The sequence below is a fragment of the Pteronotus mesoamericanus genome, unplaced genomic scaffold, assembly GCF_021234165.1.
Source record: "Pteronotus mesoamericanus isolate MK-2021 breed Mesoamerican mustached bat unplaced genomic scaffold, CSHL_Meso_final contig_33, whole genome shotgun sequence".
NCBI lineage: Eukaryota > Metazoa > Chordata > Mammalia > Chiroptera > Mormoopidae > Pteronotus > Pteronotus mesoamericanus.
In genome coordinates, this window is record NW_026555135.1 from 14,888,109 (window position 1) to 14,907,891 (window position 19,783).

At 34.8% G+C, this 19,783-nt stretch overlaps 1 protein-coding gene and 1 pseudogene across 1 annotated transcript in view; both read right to left on the reverse strand.

Annotated features, from left to right (window-relative positions):
• NOX4 (NADPH oxidase 4) overlaps positions 1–19,783 on the reverse strand; it is a 187,914-nt gene that overhangs the window by 37,281 nt on the left and 130,850 nt on the right. The window contains exon 13 of the mRNA XM_054576412.1: positions 15,779–15,860. Coding sequence (XP_054432387.1) covers positions 15,779–15,860 — 82 coding nt within the window. The remainder of the gene's footprint in view (positions 1–15,778; positions 15,861–19,783) is intronic.
• LOC129072828 (nucleosome assembly protein 1-like 1) lies at positions 8,908–10,099 on the reverse strand (annotated as a pseudogene).

The following is a 19,783-nucleotide window of genomic DNA, read 5'->3' on the forward strand; positions in this document are numbered from 1 at the left end:
ATTCACACAATGGAATGCTGCTCAGCCGTAATGAAAAGGTTCTTTACGAAGATGGTGGAACAAAGAGAATTCAAACAAAAGGAAGAATCCTCTTCCCTGGCCCGTTCAGAAATATATAAACATTTTTTGAAATATTGATGTTTTTCCCTTGAAAGTGGAATCCATTAAATGTTAACAGATGTAATGAGTAACACTGATCAGCTGATACAACAGTTTTATCAGACCTTTTCTCAGTGGAGAAATTTATCAGCTACAAAATAATTCGACTATATTAAAAGATAAAAGTACAACCAACAATTCTTGAAATCTTATTTCCCAGTACTTCCTATCACATCTCCCAAGACACACTGTTATCAAAATAAATTAAAATAGACCTTATTTAGATAATCTGAGCTGAGAGCTAGTCAGAATTCATAAAATTTTTTTAAGAAAAACATTTTAATTAAAAAATATAGGTATTCATTTTATTAGTACTTCTCAAAAGGGATTTAAAAGAACAATAATATAAGGGGGATAAAGAGTATTTTATGGCCAAATAAATTGGGAAAATTTGTTAAAAAAGATTTATTTGTTTCTTTTTGAAAAGTATCTTTAATTTGAAACTCTAAGTCTTTAACATGCCAAATTGCCTTAATAATCTCCAAGCAGGGGATACATTTTGTAAACATATTTCATCACAAATTTCTTTTTTCCAAAAAGTGTCTGTTAAGATTGTAGAGAAAAGGGAACAATTTAGGAAATGGAGACCTAGAATCAAGAAAAAGAAAAGGCATTCTTCTTTAACGGACTGTTTCCTTTGTGAGGTTTCACAAAGAATCACTTTAGCTGCAGTAGACATTGCAAAAATTATTTTAAAGATTAAATAAATGGAGGGAATTAACATATAACAACAGAAGGTTTACTATGACTAAGGCTGACAACCACCTGCTGCCGCAAAAAATGAAAAAAAACCACGGGTGAAAAATTGCAATATTTGTACTCAAGTAGGTTATAAAAATGAAAGCTGCGTAGTATATTTTCAAGATCCATCTATATTGTCACAAATCTTGAGAAAATCATGCTAAGTGAAGTAAGTCAGAAAAGGTCAAAAACCATATGATTTCACTCCTAAGTGGGCTATAAAGCTGAAGGCAACAAATGAACAAACAGGACAACCAGACAAAAAACTCGTAGACACAGACAACAGTATGGTGGTTACCAGATGGAAAGAGGGACTGGGGGGAGGGAGTAAAGGGTAAATGGGGCCAAGTATACAGCGATGGGAGGAGATTTCACTCTGGGTGGTAAACGCACAATGCACAGATGAAGGGTTATAGAATTGTACACTTGAAACCTGTATTATTTTCTTAACCAGTGTCAGCCCAATATATTTTATAAAAACAGGATAAATAATAAATAATATAGTTTAAGTCATCTCAAAAATTTTATTTTAACCCTGAACTATAAGCTTCCCAAGGAGAAAAGAAGTGTTTCTTACTCATCTCTATATCCCTGCAGCCCATCCATGTGCTTGTACATTAAAAAGGTTACTTAATAAATTATCAAGTTTTAAGAGAAAAAGGAAGACAGTGGCAATGATTAAAACACACACAAGTATTAAATAAAGGGCAATTTGAGAAATAACTTGCGTGTTATATATCCAAATTACATATACACAATGTTTTGTACTTTTCACATATGTCATAATCTTAACATTTTATAAGGCAGGCATAGTATTATTACCCCCATTTAACAGATAAGGAACCTGGTGTCATAGAAGGTGCCATGACCAGTCTGAAGCTCCTCCCTTCCTAGATGGAAGAAGAGGTGCTTTTCTCACAGACACTGGTTATATGTGACAGTTGCCGGAAAGTAACTGCTTGCACACAAGAAGGAAAGGAAGAGCTTCCTTGTGGCACCGCTGCTCTGTGTGCGCATCCTTCTGCCCAATCATGCAGGTGATAAAAGTGAAAAGAATGTATACAGACACCTTGCTAAAGAGAGCCCTTGCAGGGATGGGAAAAAAGAAACCGTTATACTCAGCAAAAGCTAGATGGGACCAAATTTTGGAATTTTTCAGTGGTGTCTAGGTGTTAGAGCCATGTACTTACAACTTAAAAAAACCCCCAAAACACCACTTATTATGGAAGAGTCCAGCAGGCGCAGGGCTTGGGAAGTAGCTTTGTTGTTACAGTCATGAAATTCTCTATCCCCAACTTCTCTACGACCATGAAAATATCATTTAATCACATACTTTGGTAAATAAACGTTTCTTAGAAATTAAAATTTCACATTATAAAAGAATAGACTTTACTCAATAAATATACTTTAAAAATAAAAGATGTGCTAGCCTACAACATAAAAGATAAAAATCTTGTGATTATTAGCCATATCCAATGAAAGAGTAGGCTATGAAAAGACAGTATAAAAAGTGAACAATTTTTTTTCTTAATAGCCACTAGGTAAATAACAGCTGAGCAATTTTATGGTATTTTAAAGATTAAAAAAAACACATCTATATCAATTTCTGATTTGATATCAAACCTATATTAGCAGAATAAGGCAAAATGGGTATTCCTCCCATATTTTACCTAGGTTGATGTCAATGGAGATGTTACTTTTAATGAAGTTTTATATTATAACAAGTTTCTAGAGAAGTGAAGTTTCTAAAAGGAATAGCTATCTTTGAACTAGAGAGCCCAAAGATTATTTCTCTAACCAAAATAAATTTATAGGCCTAATCTTAGTTTCTGGAAAGGCACTACAGTGTAAAACCATCAGCCTTTTCCTTACCTACCCTGACAACAATAGATCTATATAACTGGCACCGTGCTGCATGCTTTAGACGGAGTATTTATGATTGAGAGTTAAGTGGTGCTATTCCATTTTGTTGATTAAGAAGCTAAGGTTCTAGAAGTTTAAATTTGCTCAAGGCCATGCATATAATAAGTGGCTTATGTCTACCATCAGAATGACCTCCACTTTTATTTATAACGAAGCAAACCAAAACTGTCTTCTCCAAACAGGAGTTTGTTTTAATTCTTTATTCAGAGAAATAATTGAAACTTCTATTAGTGATTGGTAACTCTATTCCTACAAATATTTTTACCTAAAGTCTATTTTATCTGAAATAATTATTCTTAGGCTAGATTCTCTCTGCTATATTCATCATCTTCTTTAACTTTCAGCCTTTCTGTATCTTTGTTTCATGTGACTCTCTTGACAACACTTTATTGTCCTCTTTTATTTTTTCATTCCAATCTGAAAACCTTTTCCTTTGAACTGTAGAATGTAGTTCAATTATGTTGAATCACTTACCAAAACATCATCTTGTTCGTCCCACCTTTTATTTCTTATCTTCCCCATTCTCTTCTTAACTACTTTAAGTGTTGGTTTCTGTTTTCATTTTTCTGTAAGTAAATTATGGTGTTTCCTATGGTGAATTTATTTTTATTATGTTGCTTGGGATTTATTGGTAACCCTGAATTTGAACTATTATTTCTTTAAATATTACATCTCCTACATGTACTTTCTCCCTCTCCTTCCCTTCCTTTTCCATCTTTAATGTAAAGAAATGCAGGAACTTCTCACTCCATCTACCATATCTCTCAATCTTTCTTTCATATCCTCCATATCTTAAGTCTCTGTGCTGCATTCTGGATAATTATTTCAGTTCTATTTGACAATTCATTCATTCTCTCTATGGCTGTGTTAATCTGCTAAATTTACAATATTGTATCTTTCATTTCTAGAAGCTCTACTGGTTCTTTTTCAAAAGTGCCTTGAGAAATTTGATTGTCCCATGTGTCTTCAACATTATTTTAATGCTTTTATTTCTTTAGACATATTCAACATTTGTTTTATAATGTCTGAATATATGACTTCTACTAACATGTGCTCATGGTGTTTTGCTTCCACATTTTAAAAAATAAAAGCTCATGTTCCTGGTGCCTTATGTATAAGATTCCTTTGAGAATTAAAATGTGTTCCCCAAAAGAGTATTTTCATCTTCCTCTTCCAGGCAACAGGAGAACACCATAAATCTGAAATCACTTTAAACTAAATTTTAGTCTCTGGGTTTATTGGGCTGCATATATATTATGAATTCACTGTTCCAACCCAAGTAAGACAGAGCTTCTGGTGACTAAATATCAGGGGAGATTTTGTTTTTTAATTTTTCTCAGAGCCAAGGACAAAATAAGTCAATTATCCCCACTATCTCCTTCTGCAGAGCACACTATTTAATCTCTTTATCCAGTGGTGATGTTTCACTTAGGCAACTTGCAGGGGTCTCTGATCTGCTTCTCCAGCTGTCTTCAGAGTCCAGAACTTATCTCTGTCAACCACACATGTGACCCATTAAAACTAGCCTTAATATTTAGGGAAATAGACATGTTGTGAAGAGCAAATATGTACTCAAACACTCACTTCACTTACTCATCTAGGTAGGAAATTTCTTATGCTTTATGACTCCGAGCAATTTCCTTAATGTCCTAACTAACATTTCAAATACGCATTAAAAATTATAAATGTGTGTTTGTTTCTGTTTTGTTTGTTGGTTGCCAGTTGGGAGGGGGTGGGGAGCTAGATGAAAAAGGCGAAGGGATTAAGAACTACTAATTGGCAGTTACAAAATATTCATGGGAATTAAAGCACAACATAAGGAATATAGTCAATAATATCGTAATAACCATGTATGGTGCCAGATGGACCCTGCACTCACTGGGAGGATCACTTTGTAAGTTATATAAATGTCTCACCATTATGCTGTACCCCTGAAAGTAATATAATAATGAATGTCCACTATAATTAAATAATAAAAAACTAAATTATTAATGTGTGTCTTAGGGAACATTTTTAGATTTTCTGTACCAGTAATATTATTACTGAGCATGTAGTATACTAAATTATGTTTATTTTTCACTCTTAAACACACATACATATGTTGTAGATGGCTATCCAGTATTATACTTAGTTTATATTAAAAATTAAAAGGAAAAATGGTTTTTGCCTTTTGTTATCTGTGCTGGCTAATGTAGGCTTGATTGATTAATATGCTACTTAAAACTTTTAATAATATGCACTATTTCAAATAATATAAAAGAAAAGCTACCAAACTCTTCAAACTTTTCCAACACTAGGTAGTTAACTGGAAACATGAACTATAAACTGCCCATCCCCTAGTGAATTTTTAAGTGTAACATCTAGCCAAATTTCACACCCCACTCCAACATATATTTAAACACAGCTGCAAACCTTACTAAAATAACTCTCTCTGAAAGCTTATAGCAGGCATATAGTATTTGGTTAAGAAACTTTAAGATTGAAATTAGATCTATAGATTTCTGCACTACAATCAGCCATTCCAATAAAACATGCTACTTCAGAAACTGTATTTAATTTGAAATGTCATTTAGATGGTAATGAGCTATTTTATTTTCTGTGACATTATATGCCTTTAGGCTCAAATATTCTACTTTTTTTTCTTAAACAAGTCATCCCATCCTTTTCCTAGCTATCCTCCTTTTTCTACATGGCAACTTATCCTCCTGCTGTAAGAAAGTACTAACAAGTCTTTATCTTCATTGCTGGCTAATTCTTAGCTTGTGCAAACTTTCAAACCCAAAACTTCTTTGCACTATATTTTGTTTTTGCCATTTTTTCCTATTAGTTTAGAGAGCTCAACTTAATTATGAAATAGACCATGGCTTCTATCCTTATTACACATCTTATAGTCACAGACAAAAAGAGAAAGAGAAGAGGAAGAAACGGAAAAAGTAGAATGGAACAAATAAAGGTACTAAAAATGTTGTAGAATGTACCTAAATGTAAGTAAATGAAAATTTTCAGTTCAAAGCAAAGGCGTGCTTTCAGATTTTCCTTTGTAACCAAAGACAGGTTCCTAAGAGAAGAGAGACTTTTTAATTCTATTCTCTTGTTTTCTGCATAGCACGCTGAGTACTTCTCTTCCCTGGTGGAAAATGTGGTAAAATTTGACCAGTTAAAATTTGACTAGTTAAAGGAATGTCCAAAGTAAGACACAGTTTAAGCCAATTAGATATAAAGAGATGTTTGCGTAGGGATTCTGAAAAGTTTCTTGAAAGAGAAGCCCACTCACCTTGTATGGACCTTTTATGCCTTTTGCTTTTCCTTCTGCCTGGAATAAGGATATGATGGTGAAGCTGAAGATGTCATCTTAAGATCATGAGAGGGAAAGGAGAAGGGACCTGCAGACACCTCAGATGTAACATCCGGACACTGTACCAAAACCAGTGCCACTTATTTAGGTGCATTTTGTTACAGGAGAAAGATAAGCCCCATCGTTTTTAGCTGACATTTCTGTTTTATGTAGCTGAATGCTACTATATTTGATAAGCTTTTAACATTGTACTTAGAAACAGTATGCATGGATAACTGTTTGATATTATTATTAATAATAAAGTATAGCAATCTGCATCCATTTAGTACTGATGTAAATGTACATTTTTGGAAAAATTATTTGCCTCTATCTTTATTTGGTTGACTTTGACTTTTAAAAAATTCTATTTTTGTGTGTATGTGCGTTTTATCCTCAACTGACATTTTTTCATTGCTTTTGGAGAGAGAGGAAGGGTGCGAGGAAGAGAGAGAGAGGAACACCAGTGCAAGAGAGAAGCATCGACTGTTTGTCTCTCATTTGTGCCTGGGCCAGGGACCCAATTTACAACATACATGTGTGCCCTGACCAGGAATTGAACTCGCAACCTTTCAGTTATGGGATGATGCTCCATTCACCTGAGCCACACTGGCCAGGGCAAAAGGTTCTAATTTTTTTAAAAATCAAAAACTATCTTAGACTCTTACTTTTAAAACCTAAAATGACGTATAATAACAAGAACACTTCATTGAATACTTAATTTGGGGCCTACACTAAATCTTCTATATACATCTTTACTCCTAATCCACACAACAACTTTCACAGAAAGGTATAACCTCCTTTTTACTGAAGTGGGAACTAAAACTCAAATATGTTACACAATTTCCTCAAAGCCACCCTTCTATTAAGGGGAAAGACTACTATTAAATTTTGGGTACATTTGACTCCAAAGCTCATGTCCTTAATGATCACATATTAATCATTACAGTCAATTATATATTATTTTGGTTAGAAATCACACACCTAGGGGGAAAAAATCCAAGAAGGATACATTGTGTCAAGAAACTTGGAAAATTCTGCTTTGGAAGCTGGAAGGGTTCAAGGTCATCCTCCACAACAATTCTTTCTTCATCTTGGGAAAAGAGGAATGTAATTAATTGTTCCATCAGAGAAGATGGCATTTCAATTTTAAACTATTCTTTTCCAGAAGATAATCATATCAGTAAACACAACAAGAAAGGGGGGAGTTCAAAAGTCTGCGGTAGTCTTAAAATTTGTTCTATGCTTCACTTATGGTCCCCAAATGTTCCTGTGCATCAGAATCTCCGCGAAGGCTTGTTAAAACAGAGTGCCGGGCCCCAGCCCCAGATTTTCTGACAGTCTGGTGTGAGTCTGAGGACCTGTAGGTCTAAAAATATCCCATGTGACACAATATTTGTGATAGAGCAGGTAAGGAAGACAGGGCGTGAGCTGGTAGATGGTGATATTAAGTATGGTGATCAGGATAAGCCCTTAACATCCGAGTTAAGACTTAGTGGAAGATAGTGAGTGGTAGTCCATGTTATTTGGACTTTTCAAACAACTTAAGAAAAGAAACTTCACCAGCAGCGGGCTAAGAAATCTCTGTAATTAATGTGTGATTATGCAATCTCATGTACAAATAAAAGCAACATTGTTTGAAAAACCACTTTAATTGATGTTTGTTTCTTAGCATTCTGAATCATTCAATCAAGGCCTTACAAACAGAAGACATTAATTAAAAGTCTACAGGGAGAAAAACTCTTTGGCGAGGTATTCCTATAAAACATAATTATAAAAATTATACTATCGTAACCATTATAAATTGACAGATTTAGTGTAAGACCAGCTTTTAACTGCTATTTGAATATTCATTTTGACTATAGAGTTCACAAACTGTTTCCAAAGTCATGGTTTAACTCTGATAGCATCTCACTCTTCTAGAGCTAAGAATATTGTTGAGGAGCTATAAATCACTTTATGCAAAAAGGAGGTAGTTTCTATGCAAGAATATTAAAATGGGGTTTTATGATTTTTTAACAAACAGACAAACAATAAAATCAAAAAACTAGAAACAACTGAGGTCCGAGAAAATGTATGACAGCTGTGAATGTAGGAGGGACAGAAAAAGGAAAATGAGTTGTTCTCAAAGGCACTAGATGGAATGTCACATGTGCTTAACTTATCTCCTGAAAAGTGTTTACTTACTCAGCTTCCTGACCTTGCTGCAATAGACTCATCTTGGCTTTATCCTTGAACCAGTTCTCATCTGAGGCCACAGTCAGTTATTCTGTCACAAAGCAGTGAGGCATCTTTACTGTATGCCCATTAGCCTTGCACTAAGAGAGTTTCTTCACTCATCATATGTTTGAGCCAGAGTCTTCAAAATTTCAGCAGTGCCTCAGGTTTGAAGTGGTTTGTTTTTTTTTATGGTTTACCTTGCTTTTGCAATTCTTTTTTTTATTTAACAGTTGTTTATCTTCATAGCTGTAATCTAATAATTACATGATAAAAATTCCCCTGAAGAACCAAATTATGTAGCAATGAATGAAAATGTGAGAGACAATTTCTGCATTCAGCATATGTGGCAGAAAAACTAGTCAAAATGCCATGCAGAAAAAAAAAAACAACTGTCTTTAACATATTAATTCCTTGCCTTTAAAAAAATGCTGAGTCCACCATGAAAACAGAAAAACATAAGGCTGCTAAGTAAATAGTAGTTGTGTTTAGGTTATGAAAGTGCAGGTTACCCTCAAGGTGACATACATCCTGCTTCACTGCTGTTTGCACTCCGCTGGGTTTTGATCCTTCTTTAGGTCATAGTCTGGATCACGTTCCTCATCATCCTCTTCCTCTTCCTCATACACTTCTTAACCCTTTCATCATAATTATCATCACCTTCTTCAATAGCTTCTCCAGTAAAGTACAACACTGATCTTGGGATTATATGCTCACATAAAAAGTGACTAATTTCAGAGTCTGCAGCAAGAAGAGCTTCATTCAACATCATCATCCAGATCTACACTCTTAGGAACTTCAGGAGGGGCAAAAAAATTTGAAAAAATAAAAAAAGAATCCCTGCAAACTATTTTGGTCACAGTACAAACTGTGTCACTTCCCTTGTGTTTTGGTTTCTTTGAAATAATTTTCAAAATGACATTCTGCCCTTTTCCCCAGTTTCTCTGGTACCCACTACAACCCCTAATTTCTGGTCCATCAAAAGAAAAGAGATCAGAATCATCTGGCTATGACCTCATCCTATATTTCTTTGTCAACACTTCATTTGTGAAATATTCATTGGGTTCAAAGTGAAATTCTGAAACAAAGCTCATGGGCTGGCTCTGAGAACTTCACTTTAATAGCTTTCAAGTGTTTCAGAAGAGGTTCATCATGTTCCTGATCATGTCACTGAGCAAGTCAACATTCTTAGCAAAAATTCAACCAAACTTCAAGAATTCCCTTGGGGTCTTATTTTTCTTCACCCTTTTTCTCATTTTCCATCATCTTCAGCTCCTCCAAAATTCCATCTTCTTCACTGGGTTTCCAGTCACATTCTTCTTCTGTAGGTTCATAAATTGCATTAATGATCTCAAATAACTTATCAAATAAAGGCTGATAGAAACAGCATACTTTCTTTCAAGATCATGAACTTCCTCATAGAACTTGGCTTCTATCTGTGCACATTTAGCCTGAAGATTTTTGAGAGCACTCACTCATCTTTTAAGTATATCAGGCAAGCTTTCATTGTATCCTGTTGGCGTTCTTACCAGACCATCAAGTCATTCTTGGAGAGCTGCAAGAATCTGAGGATTTTATGACATCTGAACAGTTAGTCAGCTGTTGCACTTGGATTTTTGTTTTTTCACCAGTTTCTTCTTCTTCTACTTCCTCAACATCATCCAAATCTTGACCAAGGTCTGACTCTTCTTTGTTGTCAATGTCTGCCATGTTGTAAGAACTACAAACATCGACGGTTAGCACGGGGAGCCAGGTGGTCGGCGCTGCGCAGGCAGTGACTCCGGGAAGAGGCAGGAGGAGGTGGAGGCCACTTTTACAATTCTGATGGTAGGGTTTTTACTTGTGAATTCCAGCCCAGGGACTGGGACCTACTACCTAATGACAGATTAGCTTCATGCTGACACCTTGCTTTCCTAGGTGGGCAAATATCAAAAGAATTGGGAATCCTCATTACTGCATTCCATGTGTACACACACACACACACACACACACACACACACACACACTCACAGTTTTTTAGCCATAGCACATGAAGGTGATCTCTCAATGAGCCATCCACTTCCATGGCTGCCCAGGCTGTTAATGCTTTTTGCTCCATCTACAAAGCCTCTTTGTCTGGTGTCATACATAGCACTTGTCAAGATTTTACTCAGGGGAAAAATTCAACTTTATATGAATAACCTACACAGGAAGGTACTGTTTATTCTCTTCTCCCAATGATGTTAATGCATTTCTTGTAATGTGTATGTCTTATCATATTGCTATAATTAATTTCTCCATTTAATTCTGATTCTGCTTTTCCCTCACCTAACTTTAGACCCCTGAAACCCATACACTAAGCCCTAATCATTTTTATATTCTCAGTAATTGTGATTGCTTCTGGTGCACAGTAATTCTTCAATAAATATTTGAAGAATGGATAAATAAATGACTTAGGTGCAGTACAGAACAATTAAATATAATTTGGATGACTTAATTTAAGGGACTTGGGTGTGAGACCAAGCTTTCCATGTGATTTTAGGTAAGGCACTTAACCCTGCTATATTCCAGTTCCCTGATCTATAAAATTTGAAAATTTGAAAATTTGAGAAATACTACTACTTAACTTGTAGGGAAATGGTAAGGATTAAATGAAATAATGCATATAAAGCACTTAACACAATTCTTGGCATGAAAAATATGTTCATTAAGTGTTATTATTTTTATTATGAATGGAAAAAACTTAGCTCAAATATACTGTAGATGTGCAGCTTGCATTGAAGTTATTGAAGAAGGGTGGCTACTTAGAAGAAGAGGAATTGAAAACTTTCATTGAGAAGAAAAAAAGATAAGCTGGAGAATGATAAAATCTGGAAAGGTTATCTGAGGCTTTGCAGTTTAAGTATATTGCCCAATATCACTGTTTGAAGCCTATTTTAAGTAACGCATTGGAAATAACAGTGAGTTGAGACATTGCTTTTATTGCCCAAACAATCAAGGTTGTTCTTTGGTGTCAAGCCAAGCCAAAGAGGAACAGCTCTGAATTTTTCTTAAATAATATTCCTCTCTCTAAACAGTTCCGTTACTAAGCATACAGACAACTTGATCTTTGTGAAAACCAAACAGAGATATGCAGCGTTTTATTCCTGTATTTTCACAATATTTTTATACACACTGTGGTTAAACTTTCCTGAGTGATTATTCAGTCATGTTTTGTTGGCCTAATTGCAAAAATGGTTGCAAGTCATTTGTAAGTAAAATTATGCCAAGTGTCTTAAATCATTTTACATCCCCAAGCTGTACCTACAAGGACAGGATTATTTATAGCCACCCTCTAGTCGAAATACATTTTACCCTAAGTTCTTCAAAGTTAATAACAATGGCACCAACTATGGAACCAACAACAAAACAAGTTTTTCATCATCTCCAGGTCTTCCCTCTAAATTATGAATCAACGTTTACTTTGTATTAAGTATACATTTACTTTCTTCTTTTCACTCATCTGCCTCTTTCTGTGTTTCATGAATAATCACACCTATTCATGCTCTGAGAATTTTCATGGCACAACATCTTCAGTTACATTCTGATTAGAATGGATGTGCCTTGTTTTGGCAATGGGTTAAGTGTGAGTTCACGGATGTAAGAATGTGATTAATGAACATTATCATGTTTTAGAACAGTGTTTCCCAGCACCATGGTAAGTTACATTTAAAAAAATGGCTTTCCCTTAAAATGTGCATGTTTGCCTGTGTATACACACACATTTCAAGAACTGGTCAGTTCTTCATGAATTTTTCCCTTCTTAAATAAAGAATACTTTTTACCTTTTATCATGTGTCACCACTACTAGGTGTCTCTTGATAACAAGATGCTTAAGATCATAGAGATACTATGTTGACTAGAGAGCCTACCCCCAGTCCGAATTACCATACTCCACTAATCAGTCTACATTAACCAGTGTAGAGTAAATCTCAATGGTCGGCTGCATTATGCTCAGTAAACATCACTCTGTGACACTAATATAGGGCAAATAAGTTGCTTCTTTATCCATGTTTTAGCCCTTAAAACATCTGTCACTAATAAAGTTTCTATTCAATGAGTCAGTAAAACAACCAGAAGAGGGAGGGAAAAGGTCTCAATGTAAATAAGTATGCTGTGTTGCAAATAAAAGCAACAAGTAACAATGGTTTGATTAAATTTCAGCTTTCCAGAAATTTTTGTGTCAAAAATTTAAAATTCTTTGACTTTTAGTAATCTTTGACAGTGAATAAATAAATGACAGTATATTGGAGAGTGAATATAAATGAGAGAATAAAGGACACTTAAAACAATAAATAATTGAAAATTTGTTTAAATTAGGTCTAGACATACACAAATCCCTACCCGCTCATATTTACTAACTGGCCATACAACAACTCTCTCTTTTCCTACCCCAACAATTTTTATATGGGCATTGTTTGTGCCCAGAGTTTTAACTCCTGTGCCCTTGCCTGGGCCAATCAACACTCCTTAGGCACCGCACAAACAGAAGTCTATTAACCATCCCCACCAATTCCATTAACACCTCCAAAATTCTACTGCCAAACCCGACGTTGAATGGGCAATGGGAAGATGAAAATGCTCAACATTCTGTAACTTAAATAGGCAAATTATACTTAACTCAGGGTTTATATATATAAATATAATTCAGACCCAGAAACCTTTAATTAGCATACTTTCTTTTGATAGTTTAGAAAACTATACCTCATAAAAATGTTAGGTGGTCACTAAAGCAGTGTCTCACATTAGCATCTAACAATAACTTAGAAATAGTAAATAAATATATTTCCCTAAGTATTCAAAAGGGCAGGTTGACAAAAGTTATGCTGTTATAAGAGCTATCCTCCAAGACTGATCAATAATCTATTTCCCTACGGTTCTGAAAGTAGGCAAATTAATTAATTCTACATGTAATTTTAAATGACTACTAAAACTTTCCATTAGAACATTTCTATGTGCTAACCTGAATTCTAAGCATTTTTGTTTAATTTATTTAATCTTCATAACATCCCTGAGTGTTAGTCACACCAGTGGGACTGAGCAGCAGAAGGTGAGGTGTCCCAGGTCACAACATCAGCTGGTGAGGCAATCTGCTTCAGAGTCTATGGTGTGCGTGGCATTAATGGATGAATTTATTTTTTAAATCCACAGATACCAAAAGGAATATCTACCCCAATCAGACATTGTCAAAAGATTGTAACACGATGTCTCACTTAAATATTAGAATGGATCACATGACTATCAGAAAAGTTATCTAAGAACACAAAGAATACATGTAAGACCACATAGCTAAGACAATTTAGGGAAATAGCTGCAAACAGATTACCAGCTGAGAACCACTCTGATTCCCCTCTTTAATCAAAGGTATCAGGTAGACAGTAGCCTAAGAGGCAGAAAAGCAGGCATCACCGGCCTCTGTAAATAGCCGCTGTGGGAAAAAAGAAACATATTGAGAGACATGCAACAGTTGCTTTAGGCACCTCTATCCTCCCTGTCAAAATGTACAAGTAAGAATAACATATGCGTGCCAGGCTGTTCAGGCATAGGTGCGTCCCTGTGTGTTATGTGGGATTTGGAATATTATTGCCAGAGATTAAATTGGGATTAATATCTAAAATGATGAAAAATTATTTGGATCCTATATTTATTGTCGTTTTGAGAGTTAAGTAAATATATTTTTTTAATTTTTTAAAATCCTCACCTGAGGACATTTTTTAAATTGCTTTTAGAGAGGAAGGAAGAGAAAAAAACATCAATGGAACAGAGAAATATTGACCTGTTGCCCTCTGCTCGTGCCCAGACTGGGAGTCATATGCACTGGAATGGGGATCAAACCTGCAACCTAGGTATGTGACCTGACCAGGAATTGAACCCGCAACCTTTTGGTTATAGGACAACCCTCCAACCCACTGAGCCACACTGGCAAAGGCAAGAGAGTTAAGTAAATATTATTAAAGCTAACTATTGGGGGGGTAAATTATGCTAGAAATAGAGGCTCAGTGAATACCTGAACAAATTGCCAAACCAATCAAAGAGTGAATCATTTAGCATAGTAATTAGTTTTGATGAAAAATGTATAAACCAAGCTTTAATTCTTTAACTTGATGACCTTCCTTTGTTATTTAAGATATAAATTCATTAATTCTTTAGCATTTTGCATATTAGCTGGTAAAGAGAGGCAGTCATTCATACTGTAGAGGATGCTCCAAGCTTTTATAGAAAAGAATACCAGCATCCAGCAGTCTTTAGAAAGAGGAGGGCTACTACCCTTCGTGACAGCATGGTTGGAACTGGAGAGCATTATGGTCAGTGAAATAAGCCAGGGGGTGAAAGACAAATACCATATGATCTCATCTCTAAGTGGAACCTAATCAACAAAACAAATAAGCAAGGAAAACATAACCAGCAACATTGTAAGAAAAAAGAAACTAACAGAAACGAGAGGGAAGGAGGGAGGCGGGTAGTGGGGAAAGGAAGGGGAAGGATCTAATCAAGGAACATGTATGAAGGACTCATGGACGGTGCCAAGGTGGGGAGGGATTGAGGCAGGGAGGTGAGAGTGGGAGGGGCAGAGGAAAATGGTGGTGAGTAAATGGAGACAAATATATTTGAACAATAACAAAAAGTTTTTTTAAAAAGACATTCCTGCATTGTAAAACTGGCAAGAAGCTTTTAAAAGGATTTACATCTCATAGGGACAGAGAAAGAATTAAAAAAAAAAAACAAGAGGATGCTTGAAAAAAAAACACAACATGGTAATTCTTTATTCTCTGGAAAGATGAAGGCATATTCCTTCAACCAATAAGTATATCTGCAGCATCTAAGAGAGTAAAGATCTGCCCTATTAGAAAGGGTCAGGAGATACCACTTCTCATAACGACTATAAAGACAGTAAAGAGGAATATACAGAAATTGCTAAAATCGTATCTAGCATGGGTTATTTGAAAGCCATTGTTTACACTGTGAATGAATCCTTGCATTTAAAGAATAGAAACAGGAAACCAATGATGGATCACTCAAAAAGTATCTGTCTCTGTTGATACAGCATCAGGCAAAACACACACACACACACACACACACACACACACACACACACACACACGCATGCGCGTGCGACCAGACACTGATACAGACAATCATGGTTTGCACTTTGCAACAGTTCCCAGCTATAGCTGGCTGCACTTGTAAGCAAGTCTTTTTTTTTCCCTCTCTGACTCAGCTGTGCAGAGCCTGAGACATTATATTTCATGAGATTCCCAAATTAATTAGGTTAGGTTATCCTGGCTTTTTCCAGAAACCTTAAGAAATTTTGTCTTTGTCCTCCCAAACCTCTCCCATTACTTACTTGCCCATTCCCCTTTCAATACCCAGTGAACTCCTATTGCTTACTTGGGATATTTTCTAGTCTGAACAAAGGGCAGAATCTCGGAGTCTTGACTAGGTGAAGGAAGTAGTAAGTCTCGAAATCGTTCTGTCAAAAGAAAAATAAACATTAACCTGTAAAAAAAAATCATGAAAATACTTTCAAAATAAAATTATGTCTTATTCTTTTAAATTTATTCACTATTTGACTGTGCATCCTTTATTAGAAATTTACCCACCATTTTCTATACTACAAAAATATATCTATTTCACTTTAATGACTGCATGTCTTTTTATAATTAGGATATCATAACAACCCCAAATGTAAAAAACAGCAAGCTTTTACTAGTATAGAATAATAAAGCCCTATAACTGGAAGATTAGAGGAAACACATATGACCAATAAATATACCAAGAGATGCACAATCTCACTGGTAACCTGGGAAATGCAAGCCAAAATCACATACCATTAGAGAGCATGCATATTACATGGCAAGTAAGTGAGAGAAATTAATCTCACAAGACCAATGTAAGTAAGCTTTCTATATTTTTGGTAGGAATTAAAGTAATTTGGAATTATCTTTTAAGTTTAACCTTTGCATGCTCTATGAGCTAATATAACCATTCCCAGATATATACTTTGAAGAAACCTTCCCATATGTATCAGGCAGTAAGTAAAAAAAGATTCATAGCATCACTGTTCATTAAGAACACAATGTAAACACTTGCTCATCAACAGGAGACTGGACAATTTGTGGTACATTCACACTATGGAGTATTAATTGAAATAAAAATATAAATTCAGTTACAAATATAAACATAGTAATCATATTAGTATGTTAGGTAGAAAAAAATACTAATCAGATTACATATAGAAGAATATCATTTTTTTGCTGAGTTAAAACAACAACTTAGCAGTGTATTGTTTAGGATTGTTATAAATGGAAAAAAAAACAATGAAAAAAGGAATGACATACACAACTCAGGATAATAGCTATCTTTTAGGAGGAGTAAGGGGATTAAATAAAAAAGCAAAAAGGGAGGTTTAAGTAGTTGTTAATATTACACATGTATTAACTATAGTATCATAAATGAGTGAATAAATGAGTAAATCAGGGTCAGGAACTGTCCAATGATAATATTAGCCCATGAACCAAGATTTTAATAAAATTCTGTCCTTATGCAGTTGGTTATGAAGAAAGGAGGGAAGGAGCGAGAAGAGAGGGAGCGAGAGAAAAAGGCATGGAGAGAGGGAGGAGGAGGGAAGAAGTGAGATAGGGAGGGAGGGAGAGAGGGAAGGAGAGAAGGAGAGAGGGAGGGAGGGAGGGAGGGAGGGAAGGAGGGCAAAAGAACATGATAAAAGCAAGAGAAGGAAAAGCAGAGGAAGGAAGAATCCTCAGTTCTACCTTAGACATAACTACACCGTACAGCTATATGTGTTGCTTGATCTATCACTCTAATATGGATCCCATAATTCTAGGACTAGATATTTATTACCTCTGGAGCAACCCCTAATGGAAGGCTTCCTTGATCCCTGCTTTCTTTCCCTCCTCTTCCAAATCTGGAATAGATGGCTCTACTCTGTACTTCTGGTATACTCTGTGCTTACATTCTCACAGAATTTATCACACTACATTTTTATTGCTATATGGTAGATATAGTAGATGGGTACAGGGTCACCAGAATATGGAACATTATCTGATACACACATATTAAGATGTTAGATAAGTATTAGCTGAAAGAATATTTCCAATTTCCAGTTTTGCTGAATATAGAAAGCTATTTGCTAAGGTTAATCATAATGGCTTTAGAAGACCCCAGATGCTATCAACCACCAGAAGAAAGGGGACCTATACTTCAGCTCTGACAGATAGCACCATTGGGCTGAGACAGCGCACAAAGCTGAAACTCCAGGCTTCAATAAATCTGTCACTAACTGAAGGTGAGCAATTTCCATAAAATGTTAAAAATCTACACTTGATGACATCCACTATTTCCCAGTTACTGAATAGTTAGATGTTAAACATTCATGAGCACTGTGGCTACAAAATATGGCTGAGAAGCAGGATGTGATCTTTTATCTTCATATTTATTAAAACATAGTGAATTGGATATTTAACTGATTTCTACTCTTCTATGTGTTTTCACCACTCGGACAATTCTTATAATACATGTAGGGAAGAATTAAAAAGACCTAAACACAGGTGGTTGTACTTTACAGTCCACATGAAAGTAGTTTATTCTCTTTTAAGTATACTTACTCTTTAATATGAGTTCATATTTTTAAAAATTAAGGTATATTATTGACTAATATACTGCAATTTTTAATCAACAGAATTAAAATATATTTCAATGAAATGTCTAGAAATTCTTCTGATGATATGACCCCTGGTTTTCAGTCTACTTTCCGATTTATGTAGCACACCATTAAATGAGTTATTTGTAGTATTTCTCCTTTTCCTTTACCACCCTCCATTTATCTTTTTCTTAAAAAGTCTTGAAATATAAAGCCCAAGACCCAATAGCAAACATGATGAACTTTACACATCAAGTAAAGAACTATTTGATCAAACAGCTATACTGAATATGTTATATGCTTGGGTGCCAAAAATAAATATGAATTAAAGTATTACTGTATGATTCCCAAGCTGATTTAAATGCAAAGAAAAATCAGAATTCTTAATGCAAACAACTAGAGTATAATATAGCTATTGGTTTTCCCCCAATTATATAAGTGCAAAGTAAGTACATTTGATTATAAATCTGGAAGAAAATATCTGAAGATTACAGTACATTGATAGGCCTAAAATAAAACAAGACAAAAAATAAAAATAAAAACCTCCCCCAACACACAGAGAACCAAAGTAGTAAATAAGGGCTCACTTATAAAGCTACCCAAACTATAAAATCTATAATTAATATTCCTACATTTGGAGCATCCTTTAATCTGAATACTATAAAAACAAGGAATACCTTCAAGAGAACATGAAGATATTTGAGTAGCTATCCCTGTCAAAAAAACTGTTCACATGTATACAATATAAAATATAAACTATACCTTAAAATTATATATTTTGTTTATTTTTAATTAAAGTTATTGAGGTGACATTGGTTAATAACATTATATAGGTTTCCAGTGCACATTCCTATGGTACATGATCTGTGTATTGCATTGTGCACCCACCACCTAAAGTCAAATCATCTTCCATCACCATATATTTGACCCCCTTTACTCTTTACTCTCCCTCCCACCCTCCTTTCCTCTGGCCTGTGTCTGAGTTTCAGTTTTATATTCCACATATGAGTGAAATCACATGGCTCTTAGCTTTTTCTAACTGACTTATTTTGCTTAGCATAATATTCTCAAGGTTCATCCATGTTGTTGCAAATGGCAGTAGTTCATCTTATGACTGAGGAGTATTCCATTGTATATATGTACCACACCTTTATCCAATCATCTACCAAAAGACACTCTGATTGTTTCCATGTCTTGTCCACCATGAATAATACTGCAGTGAACATAGGGGTGCCTATATCTTTGTGAATAAGTGTTTTCAAATTTTCAGAAAAATTTTTTCTTGAAAATTATGTCCTTTTAAAAATTTCTATTTTTTATTATATATTCATAAATTCTTAAATGTAAACAATTAACTTTATCCCATAAACACAACTGTTTATTTTTTCTTTATGGGAATAAAAATAAATGATTAAAATTATCCTTAGAAAAATCCAAGTGAATGAAAATTGTTTATAATTCTTACATAGTCTTTATTTAGTTTCCCAGATTCTGCCTATCAACTATTTAATTATCATCCCATTCTTTATATGATGCTAGGAAAAAAAGAGCCAAATAAATTGATGTTCCCTTTGTAATTTTAAAGTAATTGTAAATTTTAAAGTAATACTGTTCTCTTGTAGCAAAATGTCACATCAGATGATTTGCTTTCTTTGTAGGCCCAAAGTCTATTTCTTAAGAAAATGGTAGTCATTCAAATAGTAGGGCTCAGTAAATTCCCAGGGCTTCTTAAAATA